At 44.5% G+C, this 15,983-nt stretch overlaps 1 protein-coding gene across 2 annotated transcripts in view; it reads left to right on the forward strand.

Annotated features, from left to right (window-relative positions):
* GRB10 (growth factor receptor bound protein 10) overlaps window positions 1-15,983 on the forward strand; it is a 117,771-nt gene that overhangs the window by 95,913 nt on the left and 5,875 nt on the right. For both annotated transcript variants that reach the window (XM_084798323.1, XM_084798324.1), the window contains exons 7-12: window positions 5,813-5,928; window positions 6,399-6,467; window positions 6,809-6,946; window positions 7,565-7,675; window positions 8,951-9,049; window positions 15,906-15,983. In XM_084798323.1, coding sequence (XP_084654449.1) covers window positions 5,813-5,928; window positions 6,399-6,467; window positions 6,809-6,946; window positions 7,565-7,675; window positions 8,951-9,049; window positions 15,906-15,983 — 611 coding nt within the window. The remainder of the gene's footprint in view (window positions 1-5,812; window positions 5,929-6,398; window positions 6,468-6,808; window positions 6,947-7,564; window positions 7,676-8,950; window positions 9,050-15,905) is intronic.

Below are 15,983 nucleotides of genomic sequence, written 5' to 3' on the forward strand. Positions count from 1 at the left end.
CTCATCCTGAGGATAGGAAGAGAGGAGGCACGGTTCCTGTGCAGTAGGGACAGGGAGTCTCACAGGAGTATGTATAATCTGAGGTGATGCCTACACTGTGTGTGCATGTGTGCACAGGCATGCATATGTCTGTATCTTACCTACAGAACAAGAACACATTTTATACCATAGAATATTTGGAACTATTTCCAAATAGGCCTATTTCCAGAATTTGCTAGGGCGTGCTCCCCCGCCACCAATTGGTTCATCTTGGGTAAAGAAGCCTGTCAGACTTTTTGTTTAAATTCTTATTTGCATGAAGTCTGAAGCCTGTAAAATCATATGCAGGTATTTAAAAACAATTTTCACTCAATTAAGCAATAATTTTCTCATGTCTTCTATGTCTCAAAAGAGAGATATCAAATTCCACAGTTTTAAGTTCTCCTTATAACTCTTTTGAAAGATTAGTAAAGTGGATTGCAACCTCTTGGCTTAAAAAATTTCACTGACTTAATTGGCACTCTTCCAGCAGCTAGCATACAGTTTTAAGCATAGGAAGTGTGATGTGAGCCTGAGTTACTATTTCCTGCCTTTCTTGGGACTTTTAGAGACCCGTAATGGTTTGAAGCAAGCAATTAGAACCCTTGTTAGTTGTTTTAGTTACTTTTCCCATCACTATGAAGTTAAAAAAAAAAAAACTTAAGGAGGGTGGTTTTGGTGTGGGGTAGGATCTTACTGTTTAAGGATTGGGGCAAGTCGTGGCAACAGAATTCCATTTCATCTCAGTGAAGGAACAGAGAGGGATGGCTGCTAGCTCGCCTTGTTTCCTGCTTTGACTGAATTCTGGACCCTGTGAGGACTCTTCACCTAAACTCCTCCTGGCTCAAACCCCTCTGGAAAATCCCACCACAAATTATGCATGTTTCCATGGTGATCCTAAGTCCAGTCATATGACAGTGAAGCTCAGAGCCTCTTCCATTCTCACTACCTACCTTCTGCCATATTCCTTCACCTGCTCCGTAATGAGTGACTATGGGGGGCGGGGCCTGTCAGACACTATGAATGGACCTTACAGTGCTCTATTACAGCCATCAGCAATATCTGCTGACTGAAAAAAGTGTTTCCTTTCTATCTGAAAAACACTGTGACAAGCCCTTCTTCTTATGTGTAGTCTGTGGATATAATCGCATACAGCTAGCACTGAGAAAACGGATGCGATGCAGATCTACATGGACTTCTTAATGTACAGGGCATGGTCTAGAAATTTCAATTCAAGGGTTTCTTATTAGAGCCCTTGGTTTCTAGGCACCACACAGTGGATAAATCAGATGTTAAGCCTTTGCAAATAACCAGACAGAGTCCTTACTTTGAGCCAGTAGGAAAAAAGGGGGCACATCCATGCATGTACATCCTTCTTAGGGCTGTATTTCTGTGTCCCTCTCTTTGTTCTTTTCTCTTAGTCATAACTGTTTAGTTTAATTTAAAACAAATAGTGCTTCACTGTAAAATCAAATGAAGATGGAAAAAAGCAGAGGGGTGGGGTGTGGAGTAAATGAAATTATTTAAAAAGAAACAAGAACCTTCAGGTTAAAAATTGGGTTCCATTTGACCAAAAAGGCAATTAGTGATCCTCACACGGCCAGAATCTTGATTAGCTGGCTGTGTCCAAATGTTCTTCCTCAGGTATCTTTTCCAAGCCAATTCCTTTCTTGTTAGGGACAAGTGAAACACATTTTCCAACTGGGCTGGATTTTCTAGAGCAACTCCAACACAAGCGCGATTCCGGCCTTCTCATTCTCATCCATCTCTCCTTGTGAGGGCTGTGCGTGTGCGTGTGCTGACTCGAACCTATCATTTAAGTAAAAGACAAAAAAGAACAGAGCTAATTAGCCCTTTAAAAGGAAATCCTGTTTCTGCCACAGTTCCACAGCAGTCGCTTGTCAGAGTCCTACTCCTGGAAAGGTGTGGCAGCGCTTTGCGGTTCCCCCCAGAAAGCCCTACTCACATCTTAGCATTAACCTACCCTGGTGCGGATGGCTGAACCACAGGCTTGTGGAGGCTCTTTGTAATGGATGTTGCTTTAGGGTGTGTTTCTGGGTCCTGGCCTGAAAAGTGGGGCCTCACCTATGCTCAGTGTGGAACCACCCTGCCCCACATTCCTGGGAATCCCTGTCTCCATGGAAATGATTCTCTTAGGCAGTCGTATGTTGAGTCTTCTTATTAGGGAGGAAGCCACACAGGGAAACTGTGTGCAAGTCTTTCAGGCAAATCCTAACGCAGACCATGGCCCAAAACTGTGGGCAGTGGGAGCACAAGGATAGCATTCTGATCGTTTTAGTTTCGAGGTGACCTCAGATTAAGGTTTTCAAAACAATAACTATGCTGATTTTAGCTGATCTACTGGAAACTTAATATCACACCTTTAAAGTGGAGACAGTGGCAAAGACAGCCTATGTGAGCTGACTCCCTTTTTTGCTAGAGGAGTCTATAATTTGTGTGTGTTGTGTGTGTGTGTGTTGCACAATGTAAATAATGTATTTGTTTATAATGCACAACATGTATAATGTATATGGTTACTAGTCATCTAGTGGACTGATGGAGAAACAGTAACAGTGGTGTTTCTACCCTATCTGCCTTGTACCTATGAGTAATGTCTTGCATTTCCCGTGGTGGGGGCAGATTCTCCAGTCCTTTGGGGTCTTTTTACATGCTGTCTTCCTGATTAGGACTTCCCATACCTCTGTGTGTGGGAATAGTTCGACAGGGGAGTGGGGGGCAGCCCTTTTTGTCTAAGCATGTGAGCCACAAACTTCTACACTCTCCCCTTCCTCCAGAACAGTTTCTCACAAAGACGACACAGTGACAGAACATAGTCTTCCCCCACGAGTGGCACTTGAAAATGGGATTGCAGTGTAGGGTCACTTGGCACTAGGGCTCTCACATCCAGCCCCAGACACATTGCAAGCATCAAGAAGGAAGTGTGCTGGGCTGGGGAGCAGGGACCGTGAGGTTAGAAAGGAGAGAGTCCTTAAATATCCTACACAGCACAGAGGAGTACTGTAGCTTGTGTGAATTAGATAGGAACCCCCAGAGCCAGAAGTGGCTTCCTGGAGGCTGTTTACAACTTTGTGTTTATTCCAGGCAGGGGCTCCTTTAGACCCCCAGTTCCCCGGATGGAGCCTGATGTGGGTTGCTGTTCTGTCTGTGGTTCCCTTTCACCCGTTAAAATATATGGATAGAAGGAAGGCTGCGGGGTGGCTTGGCGTCAAGGTGACTTAGACAGACTTCCCCGCCAGTCAACCCAGAGGCCTAAGACTTTCTACCAGGCGGAAGGGGGTAGGGGAGGACGGCTGAGCCAACTGAGAGGCTGCACTGAGCCTCGGTCTGTTCTCTCTTCCACTCGATTTCTCCGTGCTACCTGGCCTGGACAGGCTTCTCCTGAGGCACTAAGTAGCTGTGTCCTTTAAAAGCAAAGAAGTACAATTTCCTTTTGGAGTTATCTGATGCTCAAGCCCCCTTCCCCCCCCCCATAGTGTGATAGTGATACAGATGCTGAACATAGTTTCAGAAATTTGAAAAATAGCAAATGGCCTCTGAGGACTTCTTCCACATGAACACAAAGTAGTTTGCGAGTAGCCTGAAGAGCAGCAGTGTTTGCTGCAGTTTTACTCGGGACCCCTGGAACAGCAGGAAGTCCACAGGCAGCCACTTGAAGGTAACAAGTTGTAGGCAAACGTCTGTGCCTAGAGGCATTCCATAGCAGCCTGAGGCCACCAGCTCTGAAGCTGTGAGCAAGGGCTCAGCAGGGTTTCTCCAACTGTTCCCCACCACCCCCCACTCCTACCCCCACCCCCGCTTTACCGAGGAAGGAAACAGGAGTTGACACTGCAGCTGGTTTGCATGAAGAGCCACAGTGAGGCCCCTCTGGGGTCAGCAGACTAGCAGGGGGGGTGGGGGTGGGAGAAGCGTGATCTTTTAGGGCTGCTTGGGCCGGCCAGCTTGGCAGTCACCGGTTACCTGAAACCGCAGTGGGGCCCAGTTTCCCCCGCCTCCTTCCCCAGGCACATGCCCTTCCCCCCTCCTCCCCCTGTGTACGTGCAGTATGTGCCGCTTCGCCAGGAGCTCTCCCAGGCAGCTGCTGTTAAGGATCAGAGCTGTATAGACCACAGCATTGGTCTTAGCTGGGACGCTCCCCACAGAGCCCGCGCTGCCTCCGCAGAGTTCTTTGGAAAGCACAACACATTTGATTTAGAGCTAGCCACTGCCTGGGCTGCTGCTACCTCCCTGTTTTACTCTGCATTTTAAAATATTTTAGTCTGTAAAACAACCACCTACAGGCTATTGGGTTGTTTTAAGTTTGTTTAAAATATTTTCTCTGAGTAAAACTCCTAATGGAATTCGCTGATCTGTTTTTGGACAAGAAAGTCCATTGAAAATGAATGAACTTAAGCCTGGCTGTCTTTAAACCATGCATCACAGTTTTAGTCAGCGCTTAAGTCGTATGTGGTTGTTCGCATATGTCTTGAGGAAATATAACCCTTGTGTAAACACAAGCATTCATGTGTTCCAGGGAGAATTCTCCCAGATAGAAGTAAATGGAAACTATTCTAGGTTTGCATCAAGCGCGGCTTTTCATTTTCTGTAAGATTTGTGGATGCCATGGGGACAAATCTGTTTTTAAATATGTTTCTAGCAAGTTGTCCCCTCTTGCAGTATCAAAATGAAAGCCCAGAATCCGCTCTTGGTAACAAAGGTGGTCCTCCAAGAGAGGTGCCATGGCCACAGATCTCTTCAGTAACAGAACATCTTCCTCCTGGTTCTGAGGACTTTAAAGTGCTTGTCCTGAGCGTCTCTCTTCCTTCCCCGGTGAGGCTTTTCCAGGGACTCAGCTCTGGCAGCGTGCAAAGACAGGCCGTTGGGACTGAGGATAGAACTCCCCGTGTTCACATAATCTGTGTGCGCCTGCTGGCATCAGGTCACACACTCGGCCTGGGGTGGACTCACTGATAGAGTTTATTCTGTTGTCTGATGTGGTTAGTTCTCTGTCACTATCACCTCCGTTATGGCTTTTCAGGGGTTGGGTGGGAGGAGCTCTGATCTCCGTTCATGACAGAATGGCACAGCTCCTCGGAGCCTGTTATTCCTATCAGCGGGGAGCAGTCTGAGTTCTTCGCGCTCAGAGAGGTTCAGAGAGGGGGCTGTGCAGCCTTTCCAGACCCTTACATAAGGTGTTCTGAGAGGCTCGTGCGTGCCTGCCTGTACACCATGCACAGTGAATGCTCTGTGCGAAGAATGTTCTTTTCTTTGCCTTCACACATAGTGCAGCTGGTGCATACATTCCATGATACGGCCAGTGCTGACTAGCTCGGCGTGAACAATGACTGCTTTGTACACCTGTTGCTTATGGTGTCTTGTCCGCAGCTCCCCTGGTCTTAACATCTGTATGCCCTCTGCTGTCACCTGCCCTGCCTCTTGCAGGTCCCCCCTTGCCTGGGGGGGGGGTCTTTGCTTTTGAGTGTTTCCCCAGCTGTGATAGTATGTTCATTACAAGAGTTAAAATTTTGTAGTATGAGGGCAAAATCATTTGTGACTCTCTCATTAATGTTGTGTCAATTCCACGTGTAAAAGAAGTACACACAAGTCAGTACTAACCTGGTTTTTGCATTTTATTGAGTTTTAAGATTTCTCTTAGATATCAGTCAGCAAACTAAAGAAAGACTTAAGATTTAGTGTCATTCCTGGCACATTCATTGTTCTCAGTGCTTAAAGAACAGGCCTTTGACCTTGTAAAAATTGCCCTAGCCCATCTCAAATGTGATACTTCTCCCTGCAGAGAGGTGCCTGGAGGACCATGAGATTGTGGTCCAAGTGGAAAGCACCATGCCAAGTGAGAGTAAATTCTTATTCAGAAAGAACTATGCGAAGTACGAGTTCTTTAAGAATCCGGTGGTAAGTCTCTTTCTTGAAATCTTGGAATTTGTAGTTGGGTTGAATAGAAACTGATTTTTCAGATGGTTTAGCTGAGACTCAGGGGTACATGGGCTTAAAGAGCTGGGTTGTGCTGGGCGGTGGTGGTGCACGCCTTTAATCCCAGCACTCAGGAGGCAGAGGCAGGCGGATCGCTGTGAGTTCGAGGCCAGCCTGGTCTACAAAAGTGAGTCCATGACAGCCTAGGATACATAGAGAAACCCTGTCTCGAAAAACCAAAAAAAAAAAAAAAAAAGAGCTGGGTTGCCGTGTAATCAGACTGGCCTCATACACGACCTGATGGTAGCTGGATGTCAATGGAGACTGTCTCCTTCCTCAGAATGAGGAGGACTGTTGTCTAAATTACAGATGATCATGGTCACACCTGGAGAATTTCTAATGTTGATAGACCTGCCATCTGTAATAACACTTGGTTTTTCCCTGTCTCTTAGAACTTCTTCCCAGATCAGATGGTGACTTGGTGCCAGCAGTCCAATGGCAGTCAGGCCCAGCTTCTGCAGGTACTAAGCAAAAACTGAATTCTCACTGAAACAGACTTGCTGGAAGTTTCAAATAAGGAGCAGATTCCTGAAATGTTCCGTCTTCTAAGGAAACTTACGACATTGCATCTACCCCGTCGCGGGAGCCATTTGCTTCTCTCTGTTTCAGTACTAATTGCTGTGTTCTACACAATACGAACTTTGCTGGGATTTTAAGAAATTTGGAGGAAGAAAAATTAGTCTAACTCCTCCCCTTAAAGTATTTTAATAGTTCAGGGAATGTCAGCCATATGTAATAAGATAACTGCTTTTGTTATTTTTATGTGCATAATGCCTAATTTTAAAATTTTGTGCCTTTGCAGAATTTTCTGAACTCAAGCAGCTGCCCTGAGATCCAAGGGTTCTTGCAGGTGAAGGAGGTAGGACGCAAGTCCTGGAAGAAGCTGTACGTGTGCCTGCGCAGGTCTGGCCTGTATTACTCCACCAAGGGGACTTCAAAGGTACGTTTCCAAACACTCCACCTCTCCCTGCACTGAGTGTGTTTGCTGTAGACTTGGGCTTAATTTTAAAATGCCCCTGAACCTCTTTTTATGCCAGTGTTAACTTCCTAATGAGAAGTTTACACAATTGCTATACGCAAAGGGACCAGTGTACTGGTCTATCAGAAACCGGATGGCAGAACACAGCAGCTCCTTTGTCACATTGCTCCTCTAGATGCTCAGCCTTGGATTCCTACTGCTGAATGCAGACCTTCCTAGCTGACTCAGACAGTGCAGGGGCATACTTGGATTTCATGTTTTGGAACTTCAATCCAAGCTGGCCATGGGCTTAGGCCCAGATTGCTGTCCTATGTTTCTGAACAAAACATGGTTTTCCTTCTGCTTAAGCAAATGTTAAGAACTGCATCGTTCATAACACACAGCTGGAGTTTTTTGTTGTTGTTGTTTTTAGCTTATGCTATGGTACGGATTCCATGCTGTCATTTCAGCTTTGTGTGTATGACCAGTGGGAAGAGGTGGCAGATGCAAAGTGACTATAAACCTCAAAAGTGAGCTTTCAGCACTGTAGACTTTTCCCAGCCAATATGACTTCACGTTTGTTTGCCTGCTGTTTTGCAGGAACCCAGACACCTGCAGCTGCTGGCTGACCTGGAGGAAAGCAGCATCTTCTATCTGATTGCTGGAAAGAAGCAGTACAATGCCCCTAACGAACATGGGATGTGCATTAAGGTACTCCGAAGGGTGCTGCCACGGGCTAGGGCTGGGAACTATACAGAGGACTTTTCTTCTCCCAAGCAGAAATCATTTCCCCACTCCTCCTTGCACTACCACCGCCCCCAGCCCCCCACCACCACTGGCCTTACTGTGTGCTTAGGATTGGATAGTTTTTAAATCGTCCAGATGCTTGAGGAAAGTAGGCACATGGTTTCAAGCAGTCTCTAGGGATCTTAGAATGCTGAGAAGGCTTAGCAGGCCGAGAGACATAAAGAAGAGTAATCAGAGTCTACTTCAATCTAGCTAAGTATAAAGTAACCTTGGGAGGGTTAGGAGAACCAGAAAGCCACTGCCTCTCCTTTCTCTACATTCCACATGTGTTTGTTTGTTTGTTGTTTTTTGAGACACGGTTTCTCTGTAGCCTTGGCTGTCCTGGACTTGCTTTGTAGACCAGACTGGCCTCGAACTCACACCCTTCTGCCTGCCAGATTGCTGGGATTATAGACATGCGCCACTGCACCCAGCTCCAACATATCTTTTAAAATGCCTGCTGAGTACAGGGTGGCCCTTCACTCCTCCATCTCTCCAAAGAGAGTTTGCATGGAAGCCCAATTCAGTGTGCTTCTGTAATTATCTTATCACTTGCCACATGGCCCTGTCTGTCCTATGTGACTACAGGGACGGTAGGGACCTTGGGCTCTTAGCTCCACCTCTGCCTGCCCTGCTTAGTGGTGTCACTAGTCTCACCTGGACTTCCACTGATGGTCATTGTCAAGGCTTCTTGACATTCAAGACCCTCAAGGGATTTCCCATTTGCCAGCTAGCCTCTGCAAGGGACCTCCATCCTTTGAAGCCTGAGGAGGTGACCTTGAAGGTTTTTCTCCATAACTCAGCAGCAGGCAGTTAAGTAGTTACGTTCTGAATACCAGTGTCCCCTCCACAGCACTGCACATTTTCCTCTTTGTCTCACTGCGCTAGCCATGTTCACAGTCTTCTGAGGATTAGTTCTGTACAACTCCTGGAATTCCTTGTCAAGAGAGGCACTCTTCTTCAGCTGAGTGATTTGTAACTGCGACTAGCTCAAGGCTAGTCTATGACTAGTTGTTAAAAAAAGGCTCGTCAAACCGGTGGTGGCTAAACTGGACAAGGGATACTTAGGCCTCTTGATGTTCTCTCTGCTTGGGTAACATCCAGCAGACTGCCTATGATTTGAGGGCAGCCTTCTCTATCTTAACACTGGGTGCCTGCTTACTCACTGTTGCACTGATTGGGTTTTCATTTTTCCTCTAGCCAAACAAAGCGAAGATCGAGATGAAGGAGCTGCGTCTGCTCTGTGCCGAAGATGAGCAGGCCCGTACTTGCTGGATGACAGCCTTCAGACTCCTCAAGGTATATGACTCCAGACTGCAGAGGCTGCATCTTGTGCAGAACAAGCAAATGGATGTGGGTCCATGCTGGCACAAAAATGCTATATGGTGTTTCTACCAAAATTGGTTTCTCAATTGTAGTTGTACAGTTTTCTACAGAAGCCAGCCATGAAAGGAATACTTGGTATGTGTTAAAACAATGAGATTTTTAGGTGTAGTTGACATGCCTAGAATCCAAGCAATTGGAGGTGAAGATAGCAAGATTGGTGAGTTTGAGGCCAGCTTAGACATTATACAGAGACCCTTCTAAAAAAAATAAACAAATGAATGAATAAATAAAAGGTTGGATAATGTTCTAGCAAAACTACTAATTTAAAAAAAGTGTATAATTATATTAGCATATCCTTTATTTTTTTGTGTAGATGAAAGAGAAAACTAAAATATGCATTTGACTTTGTAGTACAGGAAGAAGAAAGGTTGCTGAGAGAAAGGTAGCCGCACTATGCAAGTGCAGATAGATGCTAGGGATGACCTATATATTGGTTATAGGTCTGATTTTTTTTTAATCTGAAAATGTATATATATTTTTAAAGGAAACAAAAGAAAACTGGAAAAAATGGTATTGCACACTATAAAATAATGTATCTTATTGAGCTGGCAATACATAATAAATCTAGTAAGTATGATCCAGTTCTTAACCAGTGTTACCATACATCAAAACTCATAGCTAATCCCAGGAGAGGAAGTGGATGGAACTGACTGTAACAACCCTAATTGGCTTTATCATTATGTGCAAGTCATGAGATCTTACATATGCTACCATGACACCATTAGCCTGTTCTGGACATCCGTGCCTCTGCACCCAACCTCATATGCTCCTCACAGCAGCTTTGTGTCATAACTGTCTCATTCACAGGTAACAGCACTGAGGCTGGAGGTGTGGCCGGTGGGGTTTGGCGGAGCCAGCTTGAGAGCAGCATTCTGGCTCCTGAGCTCACTTCCTAAGTACTGTGCTTTGCCGCCCTCTCTGAGAGCCCCGGGCAGTTGCATGTCCACTTCCTGTGTTGTTTTATTTTGGTTTGGTTTGTTGTTCTGATACACGGTTTGTATGTGGCCCTTGCCAGCTTCAAACTCAATCCTCCTTGCCTCAGCCTCCCCAGTACTTGGAATAGATCTGATTCTGCACTGAGTTCTAGTGTCCTGGCTACTTTGCAGGTATCATTTGATCCAGTGATCCACAGAGTACAAGGGTCTCAGGAAACATTTTGAACGGGCCTTCCTTTCTTGCAGGAGGCAGTGTCATACTTAGCATGGCCTACCAAGCAACCAGTCTCTGATGAGGTTATTGTAGAATTTTTCTGTGTCTGTAATAACTCCTTGTGCTTGAAGATCATTGTCACCCCCTTAGCAGGTCATAGGATATGGGCATCATCTATCAGTTTGTCTATCTTTTGCAGAATTAAGGATTAAGCCCAGGGCCTCTGACACACTAGGCAAGCACTTATTGCTGGGCTCTCTCCCCAGGCCTCTTTTTACACTTCATCTTGAGACAGATTTTCAGTAGATTGTCCAGGCTGGCCTTAAGCTTTCCCTGTATCTGAAGCAGGACTTGACTGATTCTCCTGCCTCTCTCTGCTGGGGTTACACCTGTGTAATCTCTTCTTTCTTGATGCCATTCTTCCGTGTGGCTCCGTGTATGACATGATAACGCCAAAGGCTGGGAAAGCCACCACATGGGGAGTTTAAATTGAAGATTGCGGCATAGATAACAAAATATCAGGCTGTGTCTTCTCATGGTTGGCGTGAAGCTCTTAGTCTGTAATACAAGGAAAAGTCCTTGAGCTTCATCCTCTCTGACACTGTCACCTGCCAGAAACGGACTGATTGTTTGTTGTTTGTTTGTTTAATCTGGAAAAAGTGAATTAACATGTAGATTTCATTGCTTTATTACAGCTGTCAACATAGAAACCCTGGAATTCTAAATTATTGTGAAAAGTCACCTCCCACCATCCCTGACCCTGTCTTCATTACCATTTCTGATTAGTGGGTGTGGACTTGGTGGCAGGAGTGTTGAAACAGTAATTTATATCATATTGTGATCCTAGGACACTTGGGAAGGAAAACCTTGGTCTTTAAAATTAATCAAGGACCTCCTTATATCCTTAAGTGTGTGCACAGGTTTGCTTTCCCTTAAAAGTAAAAGTAAAAAACTAAAAGCATTGCTGTGCTCATCGTCATAGATTTTCAGAGGACATAGGGTCAGATTTTGTTCTTCATCCTTTCCTATTACATCATTGAGTCATTTCTTGGACACCGGACTATGCCAAAGTGTTAGCAAATTGTAACAGTTACCTACTTTTCTTACCCTCCCTCCTTTTCTGAAAGTCTCTTAGACTGATGTAAAAATTCCCCCCACAAAATGTCTTGCTGTGTCAGCACAAGAGCCTGTCATTGTGGTTGCTTTGGTTTTAAATTACCCCACCCTGAAAAGGCAATTAGGTTCATGTTCTGCAAGACAGCAGGACCACCAAGAGGCACGAGGAGCCTCCTCTGCCAAAGCACTGTGACAGTAGGACCAGCGCGCTGGAAACAAAGAAGAAATTCACTGCAGCGCTCTTAAGCAGCTAAATGCAGGGATCAAAGTCACCTCCGAAGTGAGAAGGTTATGCCGAACAAAAGCCTGCACTCGGAGTAATGAGCTCAGAGCAGCCTGGCCTGCCAGGGAGGGCAACGTACTAGGACTCACAGAAGGGCTTGGGTGGCTCAGCCTCCCCTTAACAGATGTCCCCTGTGTGCAAACACTCCCTCCCAGGTTGTACTCTAGATGCCAACCACGACTTAGACTAAGGGTTCCGCACAGCCAGTCCTCAGTTACTAAGAGGAGGTTGTCTCCTGTCCAGAGGGGGGGGAATGAGACAGATAACACCAGTGGGACAAGTTTGACCTCAAACCAATTGTGTTCATAGGGAGAGTGCATCCATTTGTAATCTTTCAATTTGAGATTATGGCCACCTTACTTAATGATGTTAAAATATCCTTTGTTTTAACAGATTCCTTTTCCTTAGCATCTGTGCAGAAATAGGGTGTGCCTCCCGTGAGATATGAGCTCCCTCCAGTTAAAAACCATCTCTTTAAATTTGCCTTGTATTCCTAGAGTTGAGTGCATTCTCCAAAGCATTCTTTGACCATGACTCTAAACCTTTTTGTTACCTTTGCGTAAAGCAGTAAACTTGCCCACCACCTCACTTAAGAATTTACATGTCTCACTGAGTTACTGGAGAAAGATCTGTCCTTTTATTCGATGTGTTGGGTCTTCCAGGGTTAATGGCCAGAGTGAAAACTAAGTAATAAAGGGAATCTGTCAAGGCACAATAGATTCACAAAGCAAATGGATTCCTTTCATTAGATCCCCAAACTCAACCCCATTTGTAATGTTAAACTCCTGTGGACTTTATTGATGTGCTTATGGTTCTTTATTATGTTAATTTGTTAATTAGTTTCTTTAGGGGCATGTGTGTGGGCATGTGTGTGGAGGTCAGAGGACAACCTGGGGGAGTCAGTTCTCTCCTTCCACCATGTGGGTCCTGGTGACCAAATTCAGGCTTGGTGACAAATACCTTCACTCACTGAGGCATCTTGCCAGCCCAAAAGAATATTTTTTAGCATGGCAAGTTATGAATGTGGAGACATGACTCTTTACACAAAGAGACAACACCATCCACTGTTACCTTAATCCTTCGCTTTTTAGGACAGTCACATGTAATTTGATGTGAATAGGAAATAAGTGTACACTGCAATGAAGCAGCAAACATTGTTAGGTCATACTTTCTTTTTCCGAAGCAACAGAAGGCATTACAAAGGAAATCACATTAATTGGACTATACGTGTATCTTTAAAGCCTACTGAACTAAAATAAAAAGGGAAATGAAGGAAGGTAACTCCATAGACAGCTGGTACATAACTGGCTAATGGCTTAACAATTTAAACATTCTGTATGAATACAACTACCACCCTGTGGGGCGTCATATTTTTTAAGTAGAAACAATGCAAGTTTGTAGTCTTTAAACTACAAACAGTGAATGTGAAAACAACCTACTTTCTTAGTAACTGAGATTTAAATAATCGTATTTTAAAATGCAATGCAAATAAGGTAAAAATTTTATACCTACTTATAGAGGTGGTCTATTAAAAATAATTCATAGATCAATGAGAAAAAGCAAAAGAAAATCAGAAGATGGACAGTCGAGTAATTATCAAAGTACCACAAATACAATTACAGAAGAACTTCAGAAGCAAATTTTTAAGGTCAAATACAGGCAGAAAGAAAAGAAAGAAAGCTTAAAGTTAGTGATCTATGTGTTTTCTTCAAGACATTCTAAAAAAGGCATTCAAGTTAAGCCAAATAAAGAGGGAAGGGATGCTGAAAGGGGAAAAAGAAATATAAGGGTATTATACCCCCAAACTTTTATAATTCTAGATTTGAATGATCCTTCTCCAAAATATTTGGCACCAGAAGCCTTTTGGCTTCTGGCTTTTTGTGACACAAGAAAATTTGCATAAACATAATATGATGTCATGGGGATAGGGCCTGTGTGTACACATTAAATGCATTTGTTTCATACATATATTTTATACATAACCTGAAGTAATTTTATACACTTGCCCACACTTCATGTGACTTATCACATGAAATCTAATGTGGATTCTCTACTTGAGAATATTGTTGCTCAAAAGATATCAGGCTTTTGAGCATTGTGGGTCTTAGCTTTTCTTATTAGGGGTGTCCCTGAGGTGTTGTGGAGAGAGGCATGCAGGCAACTTTGAGAGGTGCTCTACAACTCCCTCCCCATCATTAATGAGCCAGACCTACAAACTAAACAAAGCTCTTACACAGGATGCTATGGTAAAAGGGGTGGATGTGAGTGAATAGCCCAAATGTTACCCAGCAGAGAGGCCTCAGGTACACAGTAAAAATGTGTGGTAGCACACCCAAAGCCCTGCTGACTAGCAAAGCTCACCCAAGCCCTAGTGTGGACTCCAGTACCCATGCACTGCTGCCCATATAGACCTATCACTTATGTGGCTGGCCTTAGTCCCTAGCATGGCCCCAGGCCCAGCATGAATCACACTCTTAACATAGGCCCTGTGGTCTGGCCCAGGGCCCCCAGTTAAGCACTTATATCAGGCAGGCCATCCTGATGACTCAGAGGTCATCTCTCAGGAGCTGAGGCAAGCTTAGCCCCTTATTTCCATCTCTCCACCCCTCTATACACCCAGAAACCCAGGCTTGCCTAGCTGGCAAGATGGCTCAGATGTAAAGTTCTTGCCATGAAAACATGAGGACCTGAATTCCTGAAGGTCCTCCACCAGGAAAAGGATCTAACAACACATTTCTGTAACCCCAGTGCTAGGAAGTGGGTGAGACAGGCAGCTAGCCAGTTTAACCGAGATGGCAGGCTCCAGGTTCATGGAGAGAGGCTCTGCCTCAGAAAGTAAAGTGGAGAGTGACAGAAGACACTACACTCTAGTGACTGGAATTTTATCTTTGGCTTCCACATACGCACACATAAGCACAGGCACCTGTACCTGACATGTACACACAAAAATTACTCATTGCATTTATACTAAATATAGACAGACTTTGTCTCGTCATTCTCTAAACAATACTTCCATAGCATTACCATACTGCGTGTTCTAAGTAATCTGTAGATGGGTTAAAGTCTACAGGAAGATATAAATAGGTTCTACACAAATACTATCTGTTTTGGTATCTGGAGTTTTTCCAGGAGCCAATTTCCCTGACATATAGTGAGGAAGGACCCTAGACAAACGATGCATACATGACTGTGTTTTAAGTGTATGCATTATCAGGTGCTCAGAAATTTAGGTTGGCTCCTCCATCTGTGTCTTGAAGCAAACTTCATTGTTTCTTGCCCTGAGGGCTTATGTTAGCATCACTTCCTCACTTGGTCTGATTAGTGTTTGCATAGTTTTTCTTTTACGTTCAGTATTTTCATCCACATTTTCCTGTATGCTCATTTCTCACATACTGTTTGTCTGTTTTCCAGTGGCTACCCCAGCACCACAACATGAATCTCTTTAACTTATTAAAAAGCCATGTAATTTAGTCCTTTCACCACAGTCCTGCTGACAGAAGACCTTCCTCCATTTCCCTTTCTGCCTACCTGAAACATTCTTGTGAACAGGCGCTGTCTACATACTAAGACCCCCCTAAGGCGCCCCACTGCTGTGCTTTATATACTCACATTTTATTTTAATCATCTGCACATTTGCACTATAACTTTTCTTCTCCCTGGTGCTTTGTCTCATAATTTTCTAACTTGGTGTTTTGAATCAATAGTTCAGGAGTGTACATGAAACCTCTGTTTTTTTGGAGACTGGCTATGTGTGTCCTGAATTCTTATCTTCTTGTGACTTTGGATCGATCACTTGCTTCCTTTCTTTGTGTTTCAGTTCCATTATCTCTAAAGTGGGGCTAATGATAGTATATATAGATCACAAAAATGACGGGGATAGTAAATTAAATAGACCACTCAGTAGAGCACTTGACTCATGCAGAACTCAGGAAAGGTAATATTCTTGACGTTAGCATTATGATATGTGTTGTTGCCCTGTTTGTTTCCTTCTCCAACAGTCCCAGATCAGTCAGCAACCCCCCTCTCTTCCAGGATAGAAGTTCTGAGGCAGAACTGAACAGAAGTGCACCATCTTCAGCGTGTTAGGCTCATGGGGGGCCTTTGGCAGAGAGTAGTCGGGTCTTGTGTATCAGCACTGCCCTCCCAGCTGTGGGGTTTGCTGTGGGCTGGGGCTGTGGGAGCTCTCAGGTACTGGTACTGATTCTAGTCTTTCCTCTTCAGTACGGAATGCTCCTGTACCAAAACTATCGCATCCCACAGCAGAGAAAGGCTTTGCTCTCACCTTTCAATACACCTGTG

Source organism: Acomys minous, assembly GCF_964271855.1.
Source record: "Acomys minous genome assembly, chromosome: 10".
Lineage (NCBI taxonomy): Eukaryota > Metazoa > Chordata > Mammalia > Rodentia > Muridae > Acomys > Acomys minous.